This window comes from Engystomops pustulosus, chromosome 5 (assembly GCF_040894005.1).
Source record: "Engystomops pustulosus chromosome 5, aEngPut4.maternal, whole genome shotgun sequence".
In the NCBI taxonomy this organism is placed as follows: domain Eukaryota; kingdom Metazoa; phylum Chordata; class Amphibia; order Anura; family Leptodactylidae; genus Engystomops; species Engystomops pustulosus.
In genome coordinates this window covers 84,270,749-84,292,727 of record NC_092415.1, presented here as the reverse complement: position 1 = coordinate 84,292,727, position 21,979 = coordinate 84,270,749, and the positions used below count along the sequence as shown (strand labels likewise).

At 45.0% G+C, this 21,979-nt stretch overlaps 1 protein-coding gene across 3 annotated transcripts in view; it reads left to right on the top strand.

Moving 5' to 3' along the window:
• Window positions 1-21,979, top strand: part of F13A1 (coagulation factor XIII A chain) — a 98,824-nt gene that overhangs the window by 23,070 nt on the left and 53,775 nt on the right. For all 3 annotated transcript variants that reach the window (XM_072152525.1, XM_072152524.1, XM_072152526.1), the window contains exons 4-7: window positions 11,779-12,030; window positions 12,671-12,789; window positions 13,677-13,784; window positions 19,400-19,574. In XM_072152525.1, coding sequence (XP_072008626.1) covers window positions 11,779-12,030; window positions 12,671-12,789; window positions 13,677-13,784; window positions 19,400-19,574 — 654 coding nt within the window. The remainder of the gene's footprint in view (window positions 1-11,778; window positions 12,031-12,670; window positions 12,790-13,676; window positions 13,785-19,399; window positions 19,575-21,979) is intronic.

Sequence of the window (21,979 nt, the reverse complement as noted above, 5' to 3'; positions counted from 1 at the left end):
GGCACCAGACTTCTCTGCAGTCCCATTCACCCTGGACCTGGTATATAAGATGACGGCTGAGTGGTTCAAGCGACAGCAATTCCATTTATTATATTTTGTTCTATTCCCTAAGAAGAATGGCTTGACCGTTAAATATTCTTTTACCTCGTGTTACCCCATCATCTTCATAAACCGTAAGCTCTGGCGAGCAGGGACCTCACTCCTGTTGTTCCATACAAATGTTGTGCTCTGTTACAATACATTTGTATTTGTTTCCTATGATTTGTAAAGCGCTACGGAATATGATGGCGCTATATAAATAAAGATTATTATTATTATTATTATGGAGGCAGTGAACTAGTAGTAGATTAAAGGTGCTGCAACTATGTTAGTTGGATCTTGGGATGGAGCTGGCGCTCTGCAGCCAGGCGAGCTTTTGCCAATCCAAGCCCCTGTCTCTAGGCTACTCCCCAAACAGCACTTCTAAGAACCTTTTGTATAAGATCAAGTGTAGTAGCGTTCTTATAAGTTTAGGATATGGCGGGTGAGGGGAATGTAAACAGATGCGCAAGAAGCGCTGAAATAATATCCCTAAATGGTAAAAGTTTGCAAGTATATTTTGTGGATTACACAGCAGGGTGGCGACAAAGTTAACAACTTTGATGTGGAATGCCCTGTAATAGCTCTTGGGCGGTGTGCCTTTTATCGCCTAGGCTCAGCAGTTTCAGCACCGCCTGCTGTCGCTTAGCGACGGCACTGCTGCTGTGCCTAGAGCTACCGACTGATGGCGCCATGCCCACGGATGGTAATTCGGAGGAGGAGGAGGTGGAGGAGGGGTGGGAGGAGGTATAGTAGGCCTTTGAGACCTGGACCGAGGTAGGCCCCGCAATTCTCTGCGTCGGCAGTATATGACCAGCCCCAGGGTCAGACTCGGTCCCAGCCTGCACCAAGTTAAGTGTAGTAGCGTTCTTATAAGTTTGGGATATGGCGGGTGAGGGGAATGTAAACAGATGCGCAAGAAGCGCATGATGCGCATGGAGCTGGCGCTCCGCTGCCAGGCGAGCTTTCGCCAATTCAAGCCCCTGTCTCTAGGCTACTCCCCAAACAGCACTTCTAAGAACCTTTTGTATAAGATCAAGTGTAGTAGCGTTCTTATAAGTTTAGGATATGCCGGGTGAGGGGAATGTAAACAGATGCGCAAGAAGCGCATGATGCGCATGGAGCTGGCGCTCCGCTGCCAGGCGAGCTTTCGCCAATTCAAGCCCCTGTCTCTAGGCTACTCCCCAAACAGCACTTCTAAGAACCTTTTGTATAAGATCAAGTGTAGTAGCGTTCTTATAAGTTTAGGATATGCCGGGTGAGGGGAATGTAAACAGATGCGCAAGAAGCGCATGATGCGCATGGAGCTGGCGCTCCGCTGCCAGGCGAGCTTTCGCCAATTCAAGCCCCTGTCTCTAGGCTACTCCCCAAACAGCACTTCTAAGAACCTTTTGTATAAGATCAAGTGTAGTAGCGTTCTTATAAGTTTAGGATATGCCGGGTGAGGGGAATGTAAACAGATGCGCAAGAAGCGCATGATGCGCATGGAGCTGGCGCTCCGCTGCCAGGCGAGCTTTCGCCAATTCAAGCCCCTGTCTCTAGGCTACTCCCCAAACAGCACTTCTAAGAACCTTTTGTATAAGATCAAGTGTAGTAGCGTTCTTATAAGTTTAGGATATGCCGGGTGAGGGGAATGTAAACAGATGCGCAAGAAGCGCATGATGCGCATGGAGCTGGCGCTCCGCTGCCAGGCGAGCTTTCGCCAATTCAAGCCCCTGTCTCTAGGCTACTCCCCAAACAGCACTTCTAAGAACCTTTTGTATAAGATCAAGTGTAGTAGCGTTCTTATAAGTTTAGGATATGCCGGGTGAGGGGAATGTAAACAGATGCGCAAGAAGCGCATGATGCGCATGGAGCTGGCGCTCCGCTGCCAGGCGAGCTTTCGCCAATTCAAGCCCCTGTCTCTAGGCTACTCCCCAAACAGCACTTCTAAGAACCTTTTGTATAAGATCAAGTGTAGTAGCGTTCTTATAAGTTTAGGATATGCCGGGTGAGGGGAATGTAAACAGATGCGCAAGAAGCGCTGAAATAATATCCCTAAATGGTAAAAGTTTGCCAGTATATTTTGTGGATAACACAGCAGGGTGGCGACAAAGTTAACAACTTTGATGTGGAATCCATGAAAACAACCCAAATTTCTGCCTGACACACCTCGTTTGATAAAGGGACGATGTATGGAGGCAGCTATATGGACGACTTTTGGAGGTAGCAATGGAGACAACGTGTGGAGGCTGCTATGGAGACAATTTAATTTGGATAGTGCCTGTATGTGGCAGTCCCAAACATTTTTCAAACCAGAGGAGCAGGTAGGTGGCCCTCCAGTAAAATGGAATAGATTGAGTGCCTGTATGTGGCAGTCCCAAAAATGTTTCAAACCAGAGGAGCAGGTAGGTGGCCCTGCAGTAAAATGGAATAGATTGAGTGCCTGTATGTGGCAGTCCCAAAAATTTTTCAAACCAGAGGAGCAGGTAGGTGGCCCTCCAGTAAAATGGAATAGATTGAGTGCCTGTATGTGGCAGTCCCAAAAATGTTTCAAACCAGAGGAGCAGGTAGGTGGCCCTGCAGTAAAATGGAATAGATTGAGTGCCTGTATGTGGCAGTCCCAAAAATGTTTCAAACCAGAGGAGCAGGTAGGTGGCCCTGCAGTAAAATGGAATAGATTGAGTGCCTGTATGTGGCAGTCCCAAAAATTTTTCAAACCAGAGGAGCAGGTAGGTGGCCCTCCAGTAAAATGGAATAGATTGAGTGCCTGTATGTGGCAGTCCCAAAAATGTTTCAAACCAGAGGAGCAGGTAGGTGGCCCTGCAGTAAAATGGAATAGATTGAGTGCCTGTATGTGGCACTCACAAAAATTGTTTCAAACAGAGGACCGGGTAGGTGGCCCTCCAGAAAAATTAAATGTATGAAGTACTATAGCAAGAGCCAGTGGGCCCTGTCAAAAAATAGCCATTTTCCTCTGCTTTACTGTACAAAGAGGAGGAGAAGGAGGAAAATGAGGAGGAGGAGGAGTGGATCAATTATTCAGGTTGAGCTTCCTTCACCTGGTGGAGATTGGAAATTCTGAGAAATCCAGCCTTTATTCATTTTAATAAGCGTCAGCCTGTCAGCGCTGTCAGTCGACAGGCGTGTACGCTTATCGGTGATGATGCCACCAGCTGCACTGAAAACCCGCTCGGACAAGACGCTAGCGGCAGGGCAGGCAAGAACCTCCAAGGCGTACAGCGCCAGTTCGTGCCACATGTCCAGCTTTGAAACCCAGTAGTTGTAGGGAGCTGTGTGATCATTTAGGACGATGGTATGGTCAGCTACGTACTCCCTCACCATCTTTCTGTAAAGATCAGCCCTACTCTGCCGAGACTGGGGACAGGTGACAGTGTCTTGCTGGGGTGACATAAAGCTGGCAAAAGCCTTGTAAAGCGTACCCTTGCCAGTGCTGGACAAGCTGCCTGCTCGCCTACTCTCCCTCGCTACTTGTCCCGCAGAACTACGCACTCTGCCGCTAGCGCTGTCAGAAGGGAAATACTGTTTCAGCTTGTGCACCAGGGCCTGCTGGTATTCATGCATTCTCACACTCCTTTCCTCTGCAGGGATGAGAGTGGAAAGATTTTGCTTGTACCGTGGGTCCAGGAGAGTGAACACCCAGTAATCGGTGCTGGAATAAATTCTTTGAACGCGAGGGTCACGGGATAGGCAGCCTAGCATGAAATCTGCCATATGCGCCAGAGTACCAACGCGTAAGAATTCACTCCCCTCACTGGCCTGACTGTCCATTTCCTCCTCCTCCAACTCCTCCAACTCCTCTTCTTCTGCCCATACACGCTGAACAGTAAAGGACTCAACAATGGTCCCCTCTTGTGTCTCACCAACATTCTCCTCCTCTTCCTCCTCATCCTCCTCCACCTCCACCTCCTCCGATATGCGCTGAGAAACAGACCTGAGGGTGCTTTGGCTATCAACAAGGGAATATTCTTCCCCTGTCTCTTGTGACGAGCGCAAAGCTTCCGACTTCATGCTGACCAGAGAGTTTTTCAACAGGCCAAGCAGCGGGATGGTGAGGCTGATGATGGCGGCATCGCCACTGACCATCTGTGTTGACTCCTCAAAGTTACTCAGCACCTGACAGATATCAGACATCCACGTCCACTCCTCATTGTAGACTTGAGGAAGCTGACTGACCTGACTACCAGTTCTGGTGGAAGTTGACATCTGGCAGTCAACAATCGCTCGGCGCTGCTGGTAAACTCTGGATAACATGGTCAGTGTTGAATTCCACCTCGTGGGCACGTCGCACAACAGTCGGTGAGCGGGCAGTTGGAGGCGGCGCTGCGCTGCCCTGAGAGTGGCAGCATCTGGGCTGGACTTCCTGAAATGCGCACAGATGCGGCGCACCTTCGTGAGCAAATCAGACAGATTGGGGTATGTCTTGAGGAAACGCTGAACTATCAGATTTAACACATGGGCCAGGCATGGCACATGTGTCAGTCTGCCGAGTTGCAGAGCCGCCACCAGGTTACGGCCGTTGTCACACACAACCATTCCCGGCTTGAGGTTCAGCGGTGCCAGCCACAGATCAGTCTGCGCCGTGATGCCCTGTAATAGCTCTTGGGCGGTGTGCCTTTTGTCGCCTAGGCTCAGCAGTTTGAGCACCGCCTGCTGTCGCTTAGCGACGGCACTGCTGCTGTGCCTAGAGCTACCGACTGATGGCGCCGTGCCCACGGATGGTAGTTCGGAGGAGGAGGTGGAGGAGGGGTGGGAGGAGGAGGAGGCATAGTAGGCCTGAAACACCTGGACCGAGGTAGGCCCCGCAATCCTCGGCGTCGGCAGTATATGAGCAGCCCCAGTGTCAGACTCGGTCCCAGCCTCCACCAAGTTAACCCAATGTGCCGTCAGCGATATATAGTGGCCCTGCCCGGCAGCACTCGTCCACGTGTCCGTGGTCAGGTGGACCTTGTCAGAAACGGCGTTGGTCAGGGCACGGATGATGTTGTCTGACACGTGCTGGTGCAGGGCTGGGACGGCACATCGGGAAAAGTAGTGGCGGCTGGGGACCGAATACCGAGGGGCGGCCGCCGCCATGAGGTTGCGAAAGGCCTCGGTCTCTACTAGCCTATAGGGCAGCATCTCCAGGCTAAGCAATCTGGAGATGTGCACATTAAGGGCTTGGGCGTGCGGGTGGGTTGCACTATATTTGCGTTTCCGCTCCAGCGTCTGGGGTATGGAGAGCTGAACGCTGGTGGATGCTGTGGAGGATCGTGGAGGCGACGATGGGGTTTTTGTGGCAGGGTCCTGGGCAGGGGGCTGACTAGCAGCTGACACAGGGGAAGGAGCAGTGGTGTGCACGGCCGGAGGTGAACGGGCTTGTTGCCACTGAGTGGGGTGTTTAGCATTCATATGCCTGCGCATACTGGTGGTAGTTAAGCTAGTAGTGGTGGAACCCCTGCTGAGCCTGGTTTGGCAAATGTTGCACACCACAGTCCGTCGGTCATCCGGTGTTTCCTTAAAGAACCTCCAGACTTCTGAAGATCTAGCCCTCGCCGCAGGAGCCCTCGCCACGGGAGCTTCACTAGTTGACACATTTGGCGCTGATGCACCAGCTCTGGCCCTGCCTCTCCGTCTGGCCCCACCACTGCCTCTTCCAACCTGTTCTGGTCGAGGACTCTCCTCCGTCTCAGAAGCACTGTGTTCACCCGGCCTCTCAACCCAGCTTGGGTCTGTCACCTCATCATCCTCCGATCCCTCAGTCTGCTCCCCCCTCGGACTTCCTGCCCTGACAACAACTTCCCCACTGTCTGACAACCGTGTCTCCTCATCGTCGGACACCTCTTTACACACTTCCACTACGTCAAGAAGGTCATCATCACCCACAGACTGTGACTGTTGGAAAACCTGGGCATCGGAAAATTGCTCAGCAGCAACCGGACAAGTGGTTTGTGACTGTGGGAAGGGTCCAGAAAACAGTTCCTCAGAGTATGCCGGTTCAAATGCCAAATTTTCCTGGGAGGGGGCAGACTGGGGGGGAGGAGGCTGAGGTGCAGGAGCTGGAGGAGTGGCGATTTCGGTGACATGGGTGGACTGCGTGGAAGACTGACTGGTGGTGGACAAATTGCTCGAAGCATTGTCAGCAATCCACGACATCACCTGTTCGCACTGTTCTGGCCTCAACAGTGCTCTACCACGAGTCCCAGTAACTTCAGACATGAACCTAGGGAGTGTAGCTCTGCGGCGTTCCCCTGCTCCCTCATCAGCAGGTGGTGTCTCACCCCGCCCAGGACCACGGCCTCTGACCCCTGCAGTAGTTGGACGCCCACGTCCCCGCCCTCGTCCTCTACCCCTAGCCCTCGGGTTAAACATTTTTAAAATGAGAGTTATAACTTTATTTTTTTTTTTACTTTTTTTTGTTTTTTTTTGTGTTTTTTTTTTTTTTTTGTGTTTTTTGTTTTTTTTTGAGTTTTTAAAACCAAACAATGCTATCCTATTACTATGGCTATTTTCTAGCCAAGTATCAAAGCACACTACTATGCCAGATGAGATGACACTGAGTTAGTGCCTAATTGAAATCCAACCCCTACTAAATTTTCCCACTTCGGTCTTTGCTATGGATATGTGCGTCACTAAGCGCAGAACACAGCGGTCGCAAGTCTCACTACAAATTGCTCAGAATTGGCTAGTACATGCACTGCAGAAAGTACAGCCACCAGCAGATCAACCAGAAATCAAATATATAGAACGCAACTGTATGCGTAAGTAAGCTCTTTGTATTCTCCTATGGCTATTTTCTAGCCAAGTATCAAAGCACACTACTATGCCAGATGAGATGACACTGAGTTAGTGCCTAATTGAAATCCAACCCCTACTAAATTTTCCCACTTCGGTCTTTGCTATGGATATGTGCGTCACTAAGCGCAGAACACAGCGGTCGCAAGTCTCACTACAAATTGCTCAGAATTGGCTAGTACATGCACTGCAGAAAGTACAGCCACCAGCAGATCAACCAGAAATCAAATATATAGAACGCTACTGTATGCGTAAGTAAGCTCTTTGTATTCTCCTATGGCTATTTTCTAGCCAAGTATCAAAGCACACTACTATGCCAGATGAGATGACACTGAGTTAGTGCCTAATTGAAATCCAACCCCTACTAAATTTTCCCACTTCGGTCTTTGCTATGGATATGTGCGTCACTAAGCGCAGAACACAGCGGTCGCAAGTCTCACTACAAATTGCTCAGAATTGGCTAGTACATGCACTGCAGAAAGTACAGCCACCAGCAGATCAACCAGAAATCAAATATATAGAACGCTACTGTATGCGTAAGTAAGCTCTTTGTATTCTCCTATGGCTATTTTCTAGCCAAGTATCAAAGCACACTACTATGCCAGATGAGATGACACTGAGTTAGTGCCTAATTGAAATCCAACCCCTACTAAATTTTCCCACTTCGGTCTTTGCTATGGATATGTGCGTCACTAAGCGCAGAACACAGCGGTCGCAAGTCTCACTACAAATTGCTCAGAATTGGCTAGTACATGCACTGCAGAAAGTACAGCCACCAGCAGATCAACCAGAAATCAAATATATAGAACGATACTGTATGCGTAAGTAAGCTCTTTGTATTCTCCTATGGCTATTTTCTAGCCAAGTATCAAAGCACACTACTATGCCAGATGAGATGACACTGAGTTAGTGCCTAATTGAAATCCAACCCCTACTAAATTTTCCCACTTCGGTCTTTGCTATGGATATGTGTGCCACTAAGAGCTAAACACAACGGTAGCAAGTCCCCCTGCTAATTCCTCACAAAATGGTACTAGATGCAAATTAAAATAAAAAAAGTAGAACGTTATTGTAGCCCTAAGAAGGGCTGTTGGGTTCTTTGAGAATCACTCCTGCCTAACAGTAAGCTAATAGAACACCCTAACGCTTTCCCTGACCAGCAGCAGCTCTCTCCCTAGCGGCATCCAGACACAGAATGATCCGAGCAGCGCGGGCAGCGGCTAGTCTATCCCAGGGTCACCTGATCTGGCCAGCCAACCACTGCTATCGACGTGTAAGGGTACCACGTCATGCTGGGTGGAGTGCAGAGTCTCCTGGCTTGTGATTGGCTCTGTTTCTGGCCGCCAAAAAGCAAAACGGCGGGAGCTGCCATTTTCTCGAGCGGGCGAAGTATTCGTCCGAGCAACGAGCAGTTTCGAGTACCCTAATGCTCGACCGAGCATCAAGCTCGGACGAGCATGTTCGCTCATCTCTAGTTAACAAGTTTTCTGCCAGTTTCTCCTACCAACCTCCATTCATAGCAATAGCAAAGGAGAGGATTCTGCTAGGATTCATTTGTGATCTTGGGGAAAAAATGGTGCACTGCCTATTCCAGTGGTGGCGAACCTATGGCATGAGTGCCAGAAGTGGCACTTGGAGCCCTCTCTGTGGGCACCCAGGCAATCACCAAAGAGGCCGCAAGCTATCTTCATGGATTCCCAGACAGCCCAGAACTTGCTGCGCTCAGTGCTGAGACTACAGGAGGAATGGGAAGGGGAGAGCAGATCTGCTTTATCATTGTAGCTCCTGCCCTAGGCCTGAAAATTCTTCCTATTAAGGGGAACCTGATTTTTTCACTCCTTCTTTCTACTGTATTAGAGTTCTCAGGATACTGATAAGATTGAAAGCTATGACAGAGAAGGGAGAAAGAAGTTACTGCTTAAATTGCCATGTCGGCACTTTGCGATAAATAAGTGGGGTTTGGTTGTAGTTTGGGCACTCTATAAAAGGTTCTAATCTAATTAGATTTGGGCACAAAAAATTGGATATAAGTAAGTGCAATGGAGCCAGGTAGTTATAGAAGCTGTCCAGGCTGTGCAAAAACTAGACAACCAGCCTGAGAGGGTGGCTATAAAAAAATAAGTTATTAGAGATGGGCGAATTTGTTGAAATTCGATTCACAGAATTATTTGAAAAAATTTGATTCGACCCAAATTGAATCATGACGAATCACGTAAAAAAAATAAACAGGTATTTCCTGGCTGCAGAGAGCCTGTAGGGTGTTGTAGAACATTGTGCCATGCTTAAAAATGCATAGGGAGCATGGTTTGGTCTTCAGTTGTGTTTTAGTATGACACGCACATGACAGCCGCCGCTCTTAGAATCGCTTCCCTCTTCAATTCCATGGGCACTTACAGAGGTGAACTTCACCAAATCTCATGTGGCCATGAGATGTAGTCGCCACTTCTCCAGTACCCTGACCAGACAAATTTTGCAGCATCTGTTCCAGGACATGAAGCAGTGGAATGACATTATTCATCAACTGACAAATAACGTGGCCTCTTCAAAGGGCCTCAACATGCAGCAGGTGTCACGCATGAGCTGCCAGTGGCTGACATCAAAGTTACACAGGGGAGTATTCCTGTCCGCTTGCATCATCAAAAAATCATTAATGGCTTCTCTCTGCTAATACAGATTGTCTAACATATGGAGGCTGGAATTCCAATGGGTGGAAACATCGCACATCCGCCTATGCTTGGCTTTGTAAGAATGGCTAAAGTGCATGCACAGCTTCCTGGCCATTTTTAGAATGTCTTGCAGATGGGTGGAAGACCCCGCGGCCATTTGGCTCCCTTCTTCATAGTGCTGCCACCCTGCTGACTCAGTAGCGACTTGTTGCCTGCTCTGCTGCCTGACAAGCAAGCTGACACTCTCTTCGCCTGACAATGATGAATCCCTCGCTACACCCGGCTCCCTAGTGCGATCAGCTACATCATTGTCAATTTGCATTTCCCTGTCACTGCAATTCTCCTCAACAGTGTCAGTGTGCACAGCCTGCCTACTGGAGGAAGCAGCGGATGTCTGCCACACCTCTTCACTAACAAGCAGCTACTGACTATCATCAAACACTTCATCCTCACTGCATAGTGGTGCTGAGCCCAGACCACCTAATAGCTCTCTGGCTGAGGAAAATGAACAGGACAGAGGCTGGTTAAGGACAGGTGAGGGACGCTGACCTGCTCCTGGGCCATGCCAACTAATTGTTGTATCTGACAAACCCACTGACATTGGCTGAGGTTGTCAGATGTTATATTTGAGAAATTGGATGACCTAGTCAACCAATCAAGAACCTTTGGGTTGTTGATCAACACACTGCCGCTAGATGACAACGGCAGTTCTGGCCTCACAGAGTCACCCCTGCTGCGACGTCCCGTTACAACTATGTGAATTTGACATGTATTTCTTGCTCTCAACTTTAGCAACAAAAAATTGTTGTAATTTTCATTATACAGATACCCTAAAACAGACACCCTGTAATTGGAGCGAAAATCACTCTATAAACTACATGGATTTAACACATATTTCTTGCTCTCAACTTTAGCAACAAAAGAATATTGAAATTTGTGTTATACAGATGCCCCAAAATGCACTCCCTGGGAGAGGAGCAGAAATCACTACAGCAGCTGTGTGGATATGACACAGATTTCTTCCTATTCCCTTCAGTAACAAAAAATACCTGCTATTTGAGTTATACAGATCCCCCTAAATGCACACCCTGGGAGAGGTGCAGAAATCACTACAGCAGCTGTGTGGATATGACACAGATGTCTTCCTATTCCCTTCAGTAACAAAAACCCCTGCTATTTGGGGTATACAGATCCCCCCAAATGCACACCCTGAGAGATGAGAGGAAATCACTACAGCAGCCGTGTGCATATGACACAGATTTCTTCCTATTCCCTTCAGTAACCGAAAAAAAACCTGCTATTTGGGGTATAAAGATCCCCCAAAATGCACACCCTGGGAGAGGAGCAGAAATCACTACTGCAGCTCTGTGGATGTGACACAGATTTCTTCCTATTCCCTTCAGAAACAAAAAAAACCTGCTATTTAGGGTATACAGATCCCCCTAAACGCATACCCTGGGAGATGAGAAGAAATCACTACAGCAGCTTTGTGCATATGACACAGATTTCTTCCTATTCCCTTCAGTAACAAAAAAAACTGCTATTTAGGGTATACAGATCCCCAAAACGCACAGCCTGGGAGTGGAGCAGTGAAATGCGTTTCAGGCCCACAATTTGATCTTGACATGGAAAAGTAAAAAATAAATTAAAAACTTAATTCTCAGGTGACACATTGATCTACATTTATTATACTGGCTGCGACAATTTTCTGTCTGTCTTTGCACTGAAAAGAACGTCTTTGGAGCCTGCACATGTATTTTAAAAGTGTCTACAGTTTTATGTGCGGCTGCATTGTGCCGACAAGACAGAAAAATCTGCACCTAAAGGGCCTTGTCAGTTGAAGTTTTGGCCTGTTGTCAGTGCTTAGTTGGAGTTTGTGACACATTTAATACAGCGACTCATTAGAATTGTGACGTACGCTGTATGTTAAAGGTGCACCTAAAAAAGATTGCAGTTTTCCTCACTTTTGACAAATCTTGGCCATTATATTCATATTGGTTCAGGTTGAGGCATAGATTTATACTGTCACATATTCTGCTCTCTTATTTTGAATGGAGCTTATAATCTTGATCTATGTTATTGGTCTACCTTTAGCCTAGGCCTTTAACCCACCACTAATAGCATTTGACCTACAGAACATAACTTATTTTATTATTATACACAAATCTAGTTAGAACGCTTGAGATATGTTTTGTGTTTGGTAGTTTGGTAATTATTATGTAACCGATCAACTTTCATTACTTTTTTTTTTCTTTTTAAGGTCGATATCCACAACAAAGCAAAGGCACATATATACCAATTCCTATTGTGGATGAACTGGAAACAGGAAAATGGGGAGCAAAAGTGATTCACAATGATTACAACTATGTCACTTTATCAATATTGTCTTCTCCAAATTGCATCATAGGCAAATTCCGCCTATATGTTGCTGTTCTAACCCCTTATGGAATACTCAGGACACCCCGAAGGTCTGATACAGACACTTATATTCTCTGCAACCCTTGGTGCAAAGGTAAGCGACAGATTGTATTTTAAACACGTTAAAAACACAGGCTAGAGGCTCAAGTAGTAATAAGAAAAATGTGAAAACAATGGGGCAGATTTACTTACCCGGTCCTGCCGTGATCCCCGCTGTGCGTTGTCCGACAAGGATTCGGTTCTGCCGCGATTCATTAAGATCGTGCGTCCAATTTCCTTCATGTGTTGCTTCCCCACTGAGTTCACCTTCTTCTTCCTGGCACATGTAAGTGCTTGATCTTGCGACACAATCTCGTTTTTAAATTCTGCGGTTTGTCCGAATCAGTCGGGTTGTCCGACGGCACGCCCCCCCCCCGATTTCTGTCGCATGCAAGCCGGCACCGATGCGCCACAATCCGATCACGTGCACCAAAAACCCGGGGCAATTTGGCGCACAAAGGAAATATTTGGGAGACCGGACAGAATTGCGGACCCTTAGTAAATGTGCCCCAATGTATCCAATGTATTTTACTCATGGGAGTAATCCTATTTAAAAAAAAAGGAGATAAAAATGATTGTACTGAACTGAATTTCCATTATAAATAATATAAAACATCAAAAAGTGTATTTTTTTGTTTTTAGTTTTTTTCATGAAAAAACTATTTAATAAATGGTTAACAATTCTACTGTTATAGAGGATGCGGTATATATGGATGATGAAAAAGAGATAGAAGAGTATGTTTTGAATGATGTTGGTGTGATTTATCACGGTGAAGTAACCAATATAAAGACAAGGAGCTGGGAGTATGGACAGGTGAGGAATCTTTTAATTACCTGATTTATGGAATTAGGATTTATGGAAATGGGTTGTGGTCTGAATTGTACTAAAATAAATTATTATTTATTATTTCTAAGCCAGCAAATAAGATAGGAAAATTTAAACGAATAGTCTTAAACTGCATGTCATTTTTTAGCTGGTGGCAGGTTCCAATAGCCTATGCTATGCTGATTTTAAAAATGCCTTTTCAGCTTTCTGAATAATTTCAGTTGTTTATAATAGTCTAGTTTACATTACCTGGCTCCCTGCCAGTAGTGTGTGGTGAGTCCCAGGGGAAGCAGCTGCAGCCTGTGAATGTTTCAGTCTTCTCTCCTTCTGCCACACACCTCCCCCCTTCCTGGCATGAGCATTGATCAGACAGGAGAGGGAATGGGATGGTGTGTAGAAGATTGCAAGAGAAAGACATCGGCACACACAGGCACGTAGACAGCTGCAGCTAAAAACTCTTTCTGAGCATACCTAAAGTGGGCACTTTTTTAGGGGGATAAGCTTTGTTCCCCCTATCACTGACTGAAAAGTGACAGCAGTTGCCATCGTGTTATATTACACCATTAAATTCAGTGATCTATTTAGAACGAACCATTTATAAAGAATTGCTTGTAAAGATGGGCTACATAGCTTAGGTATGAATTTCTGGAACATTTACCACATACAACTTTCTGGCAATGAGATATTGTCATCACTATAAGCCATACATGAATGGATAAAAGGGGACCTAAGAGGGCTAAATTATATAAAACCTATTTTTGGCACAAAGGAAAGCTAATTATAATGGTTTTATTTGTAACATATTGTGTGCTAATGTAATGCACAATCCCACCCACTGTAATAAGTACAAATCACCTCCTTGCTTGTGCTTCTAGTTTGAAGAGCAGATACTTGATGCATGCCTGTTTTTAATGGACAAAGCTCAGCTTGATCTTTCCGGCAGAGGAAATCCTATAAAGATCAGCCGTGTTGGATCTGCTTTGGTATGTGAATTTATTAATTTATTACACTTTTCTAGACTGCTATTATTATTACAGTGTCTTCTCAATATTTATTCATTATGGTGATAAAATTAGCTTATGATTAAATGTATCTTTAGTAAGCTGTAATAGGTGTACAAAGATGGCAGACTTGGGAGCTGTAATTACTGACACCCTATGACCATGTCACACAGGTGGCGCAGGACTAGATTATCTCTGATCCTAGATTTTGGTGCAGTGTGATACAGTTGTTTATGGTTCTAGATTATATTCTCATCTGGTGCCATCACTGTTTTATACCTGCACCATGGTGTTTGGGAACAATATTGTGCACTATGGAATAGGGTAAAAGGTCAAGCTACAGAATACTACTAGTATTAGAAATTGAAAAGAGAATGTGGGGTCTTTTAAATGATTTTTAATCAGAGCACCATAGTTTCCACATGATGGGGTTGTCCAGGACCCGAAAAACATGGTTGCTTCATTCCATTAACATTGCCACCCCTGCCCGTAGAGAGGGCTGTATTTAGTGTTGATGCTGCCCTAGGCACTCTCAGTGCTTACGCCCCTTATTGGAGCCATCAAGCTAAAGCCTCTGCTCATAACCCCTAAATAGAGCAGAGCTGGACCCAGGAAGCGTCTCTCCAATGATCCACTGCAAACATTAGATTAAAAAACTGTTTCTTCATGCTGCGTTCACATGATGCGTTTGCATTGTGTTTATTAAATGCATTGGGCAAAATGCTTCATCACATGTAAATACATTTTCTTAGAACTATCATGCATGTAGTATGTGTCATTGTTAGTCAAAAGTTAAAAGACAAAACACATGTTGCTACTTACATGACACTCATGCATTTGATGCCTTTTGCCCAATGTATTTGAATTGTAAACACATCATTAGAATGCGGCTATTGGCTGCGTTCACACTTGAACTTGCACTTGAATTGCATTTAGGAAGGCAATTCCAGCACGCAGGGGAGGACCTTCTCCCTATCGCATCTGCGATTACACTGAAACACCACGTGCACCACGTGTTTTGCATTGTGGACAATGCAATCAAGAGACACTCCTCCCTTCTGTGCATAAATTGCGTTGCTAACTGTAACTAAAATATAGTGTAACCACTGAGAACCTAAGTCACCACTATCCCTAAGTTACTGACCCACTAACATATAGAGTGCCCTCTATTTTATCATCATCTCCTCCACCTTCTTATGACAAATGTGTAGTGTACTGTTGTTACCCTAGAGATCACAGTTATGCCCCTACAGTGTCAACTGTCACAGCACCTTCCCCTGTGCCTAGTACTGCCCCCAAGTAGTCGCAGGGCTGCTCCCAGTAGTCAGTGCTGACTCCAAATAGTCACAGTGCTGGCCCCAAGTAGTTACGGTACTGCCCCCATGCTACAGTAGCCAGTGCTGCCCCCAAGTATTCACAGTGCTGATTCCTTGCCCCGGTAGCTAGTGCTGCCCCCATGCCCCAGTAGCCAGTGCTGCCCCCATGTACTCACAGTACTGCCCCATGCCCCAGTAGCCAGTGCTGCCCCCCAAGTAGTCACAGAACTGCTCCCTTGTCCCAGTAGCCAATGTTGCCCCAAAGTAGTCACAGTGCTGCCGCCTTGCCCCAGTAGCCAGTGGTGCCTTCAAGTAGTCACAGTTCTGCCTCCAGAATCAGTGCTGCCACTAGTAGCCAATAAATTTAAAAGAACATACTTCCCTGTTCCTGTGCTCCGCTACCTCAGGTAAGGGTTGGGACTGAGTAATGTGTCAGCTTTGACAACACCTACCCAACTCCCCCTCTCATGGAGCCCAATTTATGTCCAAGCCAAATTCAACTTAGATCATGAAGAAACTTCTATGTAAAATAGTAACATACAACAACATTTTCTCTTATATCTTATGTTGACCAATGAAAAATTATTGAGGATGTCTTTTTTTTTATAAGAAGTGTATTATTATGCTTTAGTGTGATGGATGGTGGCAGACCAATATCTGATGCTCAGCAATAAGTTAATTATAGTCATTGACTGAATAATAATAAAGTATAATTGCCCGTGGCATCAAAAATACAGCAAAGCTCTTGGGAAGCCATAAAACTTGACTTAAGACCTAATTGAAGATAGCATCTTAACATTGTTTCAAACATATGCAAAATGGTAGACTATAATAGTGACAGAGAATGTAAAATTATTAAATCAATTGGGGAGACTGACTCTCATAGAGAAATTTATGGCTTGGATAACTGTACATTTTAATATTACATGTATACATCAGTAACTGATCATTTGTACAATTTAATCACAGACAGAATAAATTATTTTCATGTGCTAAAATGTCAGTTTGAGGCCAACCTTAATAGAAGTGAAATGAAACTACTAAAAAAAAGGTACAGGAACAAAAGAGTCACTAAACCAGTGGTTCTTAACCGGTGTTCTATTGTCTCAGGGGTTCGGCAGAGCCTCTGCCATGGAGGACAAGACACACAAAAATTAGATTTATCGCTAAAAAAGGGTATATGAAACTGGTGGGTTTGGTACCTCAAACAAGGTTAAGAACCACTGCACTAAACCTTGTCTAGATCAAGACAAATGAAAGTGCAAATGTTCCAATATTTTTATTGCCTTTTTTTTAACATAACATGTAACCAAAATATAAAAACATTATTGTAACCATGATAGTAAAATATGGTGACAGAAACAGTGCATACACATAAAGATAAACATTACACCATGCTTGCAATATATTTCAATGTCTTACAACAAATAAACACTTGAACGATTTACCTAATGCTAAGTAATATGAAATGCTCTTGAAAGAAGAACAAAGGGGCTTATTTACTAAGGGTCGCTGATCGCACTTTTCGTGGACCTTTTTCAGGATTTGCGCAGCTTTGACAGGTATTTAACATGGGTCTGCACTGGGATTGTGTTGCACGCGATCGGATTTTGGCACAGCTGCGCTGGTTTCCATGCAACAGAGATCGGGGGCGGGCCGTTGGTCGATCAGACTGATTCAGGCTGAGAACAGGATTTAACTTTCAAATTGTGTTGCAAGACATTGCACTTACACAGGGCCGGCTCCAGGTTTCAGTGGGCCCTTGGGCGACAGAGCCTCAGTGGGCCCCTTTGCAGTAAACTGGCGTAGCGGCATGGATTCATTATATACAGCCTCCTCACCCCCATAAATTAATCATAAGCAGCCCCCCCCATGGATTAATTATATACAGCCCAGGCCCCCCTCACCACCCATAGTTTAATTATATGCAGCCCCTCTCCCCCCCATGGATTATATGCATCCCCCTCACCGCCCATTATATGCAGCCCCCTGCACGCACCCCCGATTCATTATATACAGCCCCTTCCTCATCCCCCCATTCATTATATACAGCCCCTCCTCATCTCCCCATTCATTATATACAGCCCCCTCCTCACCCCCCCTCCATTCATTATATACAGCCCCCTCCTCATCTCCCCATTCATCATATACAGCCCCTCCTCATCTCCCCAATTCATTATATACAGCCCCCTCCTCACCCCCCCTCCATTCATTATATACAGCCCCCTCCTCATCTCCCCATTCATCATATACAGCCCCTCCTCATCTCCCCAATTTATTATATACAGCCCCCTCCTCATCTCCCCAATTCATTATATACAGCCCCTCCTCATCTCCCCAATTCATTATATACAGCCCCCTCCTCATCTCCCCAATTCATTATATACAGCCCCCTCCTCATCTCCCCAATTCATTATATACAGCCCCCTCCTCATCTCCCCAATTCATTATATACAGCCCCCTCCTCATCTCCCCATTCATTATATACAGCCCCCTCATCATCCCCCCCATTCATTATATACAGCCCCCTCCTCATCTCCCCATTCATTATATACAGCCCCCTCCTCATCTCCCCATTCATTATATACAGCCCCCTCATCATCCCCCCCATTCATTATGTAAAGCCAACTCCACATTCTCCCCACCCCCCATTCATTATATACAGCGGCCTCCTCACCCCCTCCCATTCATTATATACAGCGGCCTCCTCACCCCCTCCCATTCATTATATACAGCCCCCTCCTCATCCCCCCATTCATTATATACAGCCCCCTCCTCATCCCCCCATTCATTATATACAGTCCCCTCCTCATCCCCCTATTCCGTATATGCAGCCCCCTCAACCTCCCACCCCAGTCATTATATACAGCAGCCTCCTCACCCCCCATGCACTAGTGAATGTGACCATTAAAAATAAAAGAATAATACTCACCTCAGTCTTCTGGTCCGGTCCGGAGCTTCCCCTTCGCCGTCTTCCTCCTCCTGCCGGCGGCCTCACAGTGCTTCACGCGCAGCATCCTGCAGCAGACGGAGCACCACTTTACGGCGCTAGAACCCGGCACGGCACTTCTGCTTGGGACGGGGGTTTTGCTGCACGGCACCGGCAGCGGTAAACGGAGCGCCGCTTTACTGTGCTAGCACCCGGCACGGCCTGGCTGCTGGGGGATGAGATCTTGCCACGAGTGGGCCCTCCCAGCAGCTGTGGGCCCCGGCACTTGCCCGGGTTTGCCGGGTGCTGGCGCCGGCCCTGCACTTACATACACCAGGAAGAAGAAGGTGAACTCCGGCGGAGTCAACAAGCCAAGATCAGTACCAAGTACCAAGAGATAATCCAAGTACACTCCAACAGTCACAACCAGAAGATTATGTCAAAGTCCAAATCAGAGGTCCAATAATTTGTCAATAACAGCCAGTCTAAACAGAGATCGATCCTGCAGCCTTCAAACTCACAGTCAGGAAACTGGGAAATGATGAGTTCTGGTAGGAATATATCAGGTTACTAATCAGCTGGAGACAAGTAAAGGGCCTATCATTGGCTTTTAACCCCTTCCTGCCTCTCAGACTGCCAGTGTGAGGCATGGTAGATAGATTTGAATTGGTTTAAAATTATTTAAGAGAAATACTACAGAAATTGGGGCACATTTACTTACCCAGTCCTGCGCGTTCCCCGATCTGGAGTGTCCGACGAGAATGAACTACGATTGTGCCCTGATATCCTGTATGTAACGTTTCCCCGCTCAGGTCCGCCACAGTTCACCATCTTCTTCCCGGTGCATGTAAGTGCATGGATGACGACACAATTTTAAAGTTAAATCTTGCGCATCCGAATCAGTCGGATCGTCCAACGGCCCGCCCCCCAATTTCTGTTGCATGAAAGCCGGCCCGATGCGGAGGGAAGAGAACAAAAGAAAAAGGTATTGTAATAAAAAAGGTAAAACCCATTATTAAATGCCAAATCAAGACGCTATCAGTTAACAGAGGGGACTTTTTACTTTGCACATAACAGAAGCATCCTGGTCTCTGGCAGAACAAGAAAATCTAAATATTGCATTAATTGACATTTATTTCAGTGAATTCAGTGTAATATCCCCTATGGCTGCGCTATAAGGCATTTGCTGTTAAATGTCTTGCACATTATAGTTGGAGGTCCATGCAGCAACACAGAGTCCTAAGATTATTTTTGTGGTTACTTCTTACCACTTTATGGTAAATTCAACATTAGACTACCATTTTATTTCCACATTGCAGCTAAATATATACTGCTTTTCTTCTATTTTATAGATAAATGGCAGAGATGATGACGGCGTGCTTGCAGGAAGCTGGAATAATGACTATGCTTATGGGGTATCACCTTCTGCTTGGACTGGAAGTGTAGAAATTTTGTTGGAATACTATAGTTCAAAGTTGCCGGTAAAATATGGACAATGCTGGGTGTTTGCTGGTGTATTTAACACTTGTAAGTATAATATTGTATAGTTCATTGAATATCTCAACAGAATCCAGTATGCAGATTTTTTAAAAATATATCAGATAGCTTTTTTAGTATTTTGTAAATCCACCTATGGCATTCAACACTGCCTAAAACCTTCTGGGAATTCTTTAAGGTTCAGATATGTCTCCACTAATATCTGGTCTCTTCTACATGTTTCCAATGTTTAACAGGTTTCCTGAACTGAACTTGACAATTTATCCCCCTTTATCCCCCTTTTCCCTTGATTCTTCCAGACTCATTTGCCCCCCTTAGAGCCCAGTTTATAGATATATGTCTCCAAATAACCATTTCCAATCTTCTACTAACCACTTTGTATACTATTTTGAAAATTTAAGTCAATGCTTTTCATGATGAGATTAAAGTCGAGGCTTCTTCACCTTTCTTCGGGTCACCATTCCAGACTTGTGTAATGCATGCTTCAGGTGCTTACATGGACATCTGTGGTCTCAGCATTACAAATCATATGTGCTACCTCCATCGGTGTGTTTGTTGCAGCATAATTGACAGAGATTATGATGAGCTGACTTGTTGTCTCCAATATTTTGCGTGGACATCCACGTCATGGGAATATTCTTAGTACTGTCATAGCGATTACATGTTGCAGTTTGATAATTTTCTTGTCTCAGAGACAGTTATCAATGGGTTGTTTGATTATTGTTACTCTTTTCTTTGGAAATTTTCTACATGGCTGCTGGTCAATTTGAACCAGTGACCTTTTACTTGAGAATAAACTTAATAACACAATGAGCTATAAGGGAATGTGAGAAAACGTTGTAACTTGTAATACACAAAAATAAAAAGATTATTCCACCACAATTTTCAAAGGAGCAACAATTTAATTACATGACAAACATCTACATAATTAAGCATTCACTACTCATTTGCAAATCACATTTATGGATGAGATGGCAAAAGATTATTTTCTATAAAATAATGGTAGTCTTACCTTCAAAGCTGTAGTGGATGGTGAGATATGAAACCTGAAATTCTGAAGTTCAAAACATTGTTGTCCTTTTGCGCTTTGGTTTGGTTTTATACATCAGGCATTTTGGGAGTTGGATATACCTAATATGTTATTGTATACAGTATATAATTTTTAGAGAATTTTAACTCCTTTTTAAGTTTATTTTTTAACAAATTTTTCAGATCTCTTAGGGTGTTTAACCCTTGGGGATATACTTGCTAATACAATCTATTGCACCACCAATATGATACAGTATTATGAAGATATATTGCTTTTCTATTGCTGAAGTAGAGAGTGTAGAGAGGGAGCCTCTGAGATGCTTTTAACTGTCAGAGAACTGGCAACACCCTAGATGATGTCACAGGGCTGCTGTTTGGCCTAAACATAGCGGTGCCCATGCACTGTAAAGGTAACATAACAGGTAAAAGCTGGAACCCATTGCAGTAGTTGACGCAGGTGTCTGCTGTATAATAAAGTAGACAACCTCCCTGTATGAAAAAATACTATGATATACTGCTACATCATGCTGATTTAGGAGCTGAAAGTCTTGAGCTCAGGTTTTTCCAATAATTGTCAGAAGTCACCTTCTATAAACCAAAAACTGGAGAATTTGACATCATAATAAAAAAAATGATTTTTTCTCATTGCTTTAAAAATACTTCTGACTCCCAGGTAGCTTGTGTCCCTGGGAAGTGTTCAGCACGGACGCAGAGTTCCCCTTCCTCCTTTGTAAAATCTGTGAGTTTTTAAAAAATCCCTCCTGCTCCCAGACACCTCATGCCAGCACAACAAAACTGTATCTGCAAGTGCAAAAAACAGAGTAGAGGGCAAGAAGTGACTGAAAGGAGGAGGGTTCTTTTTCAAACTCCCAGATGAGCATTTTGCAAAGAAGGGAAGGAGGGAGCTTCTCCATGCTGAACACTCCCCAGGGACACAGGATGCAAGCTAGCAGGGAGACAGGTAAACTTAAATATAAGTTATTGTTTTAACCACTAATGCCAAAAGTTTTATAAAAACAGTTAGGGGATAAGCTATATATTGTCTGTGGGAACGTGGAGGAGACCCAAAAAGGGTGCCTGATGACCGGTTCCCATTAAAGACAGATCCCCTGCTGAGCAGGTGAAATGAATATGTTTGCCTTATTTTATGAAGTCCATGCCATGCTATCTAGTTAGATGCTGACATCAATCATTTTATAAAATTTGCTTCTTTGATCAAATTTTATCTCTTCGCAAGTCAATCTGACTAGGACCGGGGAAAGCATGTGTTATATTATATACTCATATGCTCATATCATATACCCAGACAAAATTATTTTATAAAGTATTTTTTTCCCTTCCAAATTGGCTGCATTATGTAAAGGTTAGATACTGCAACCTTCACACAGATACTATTCTTCAAAATG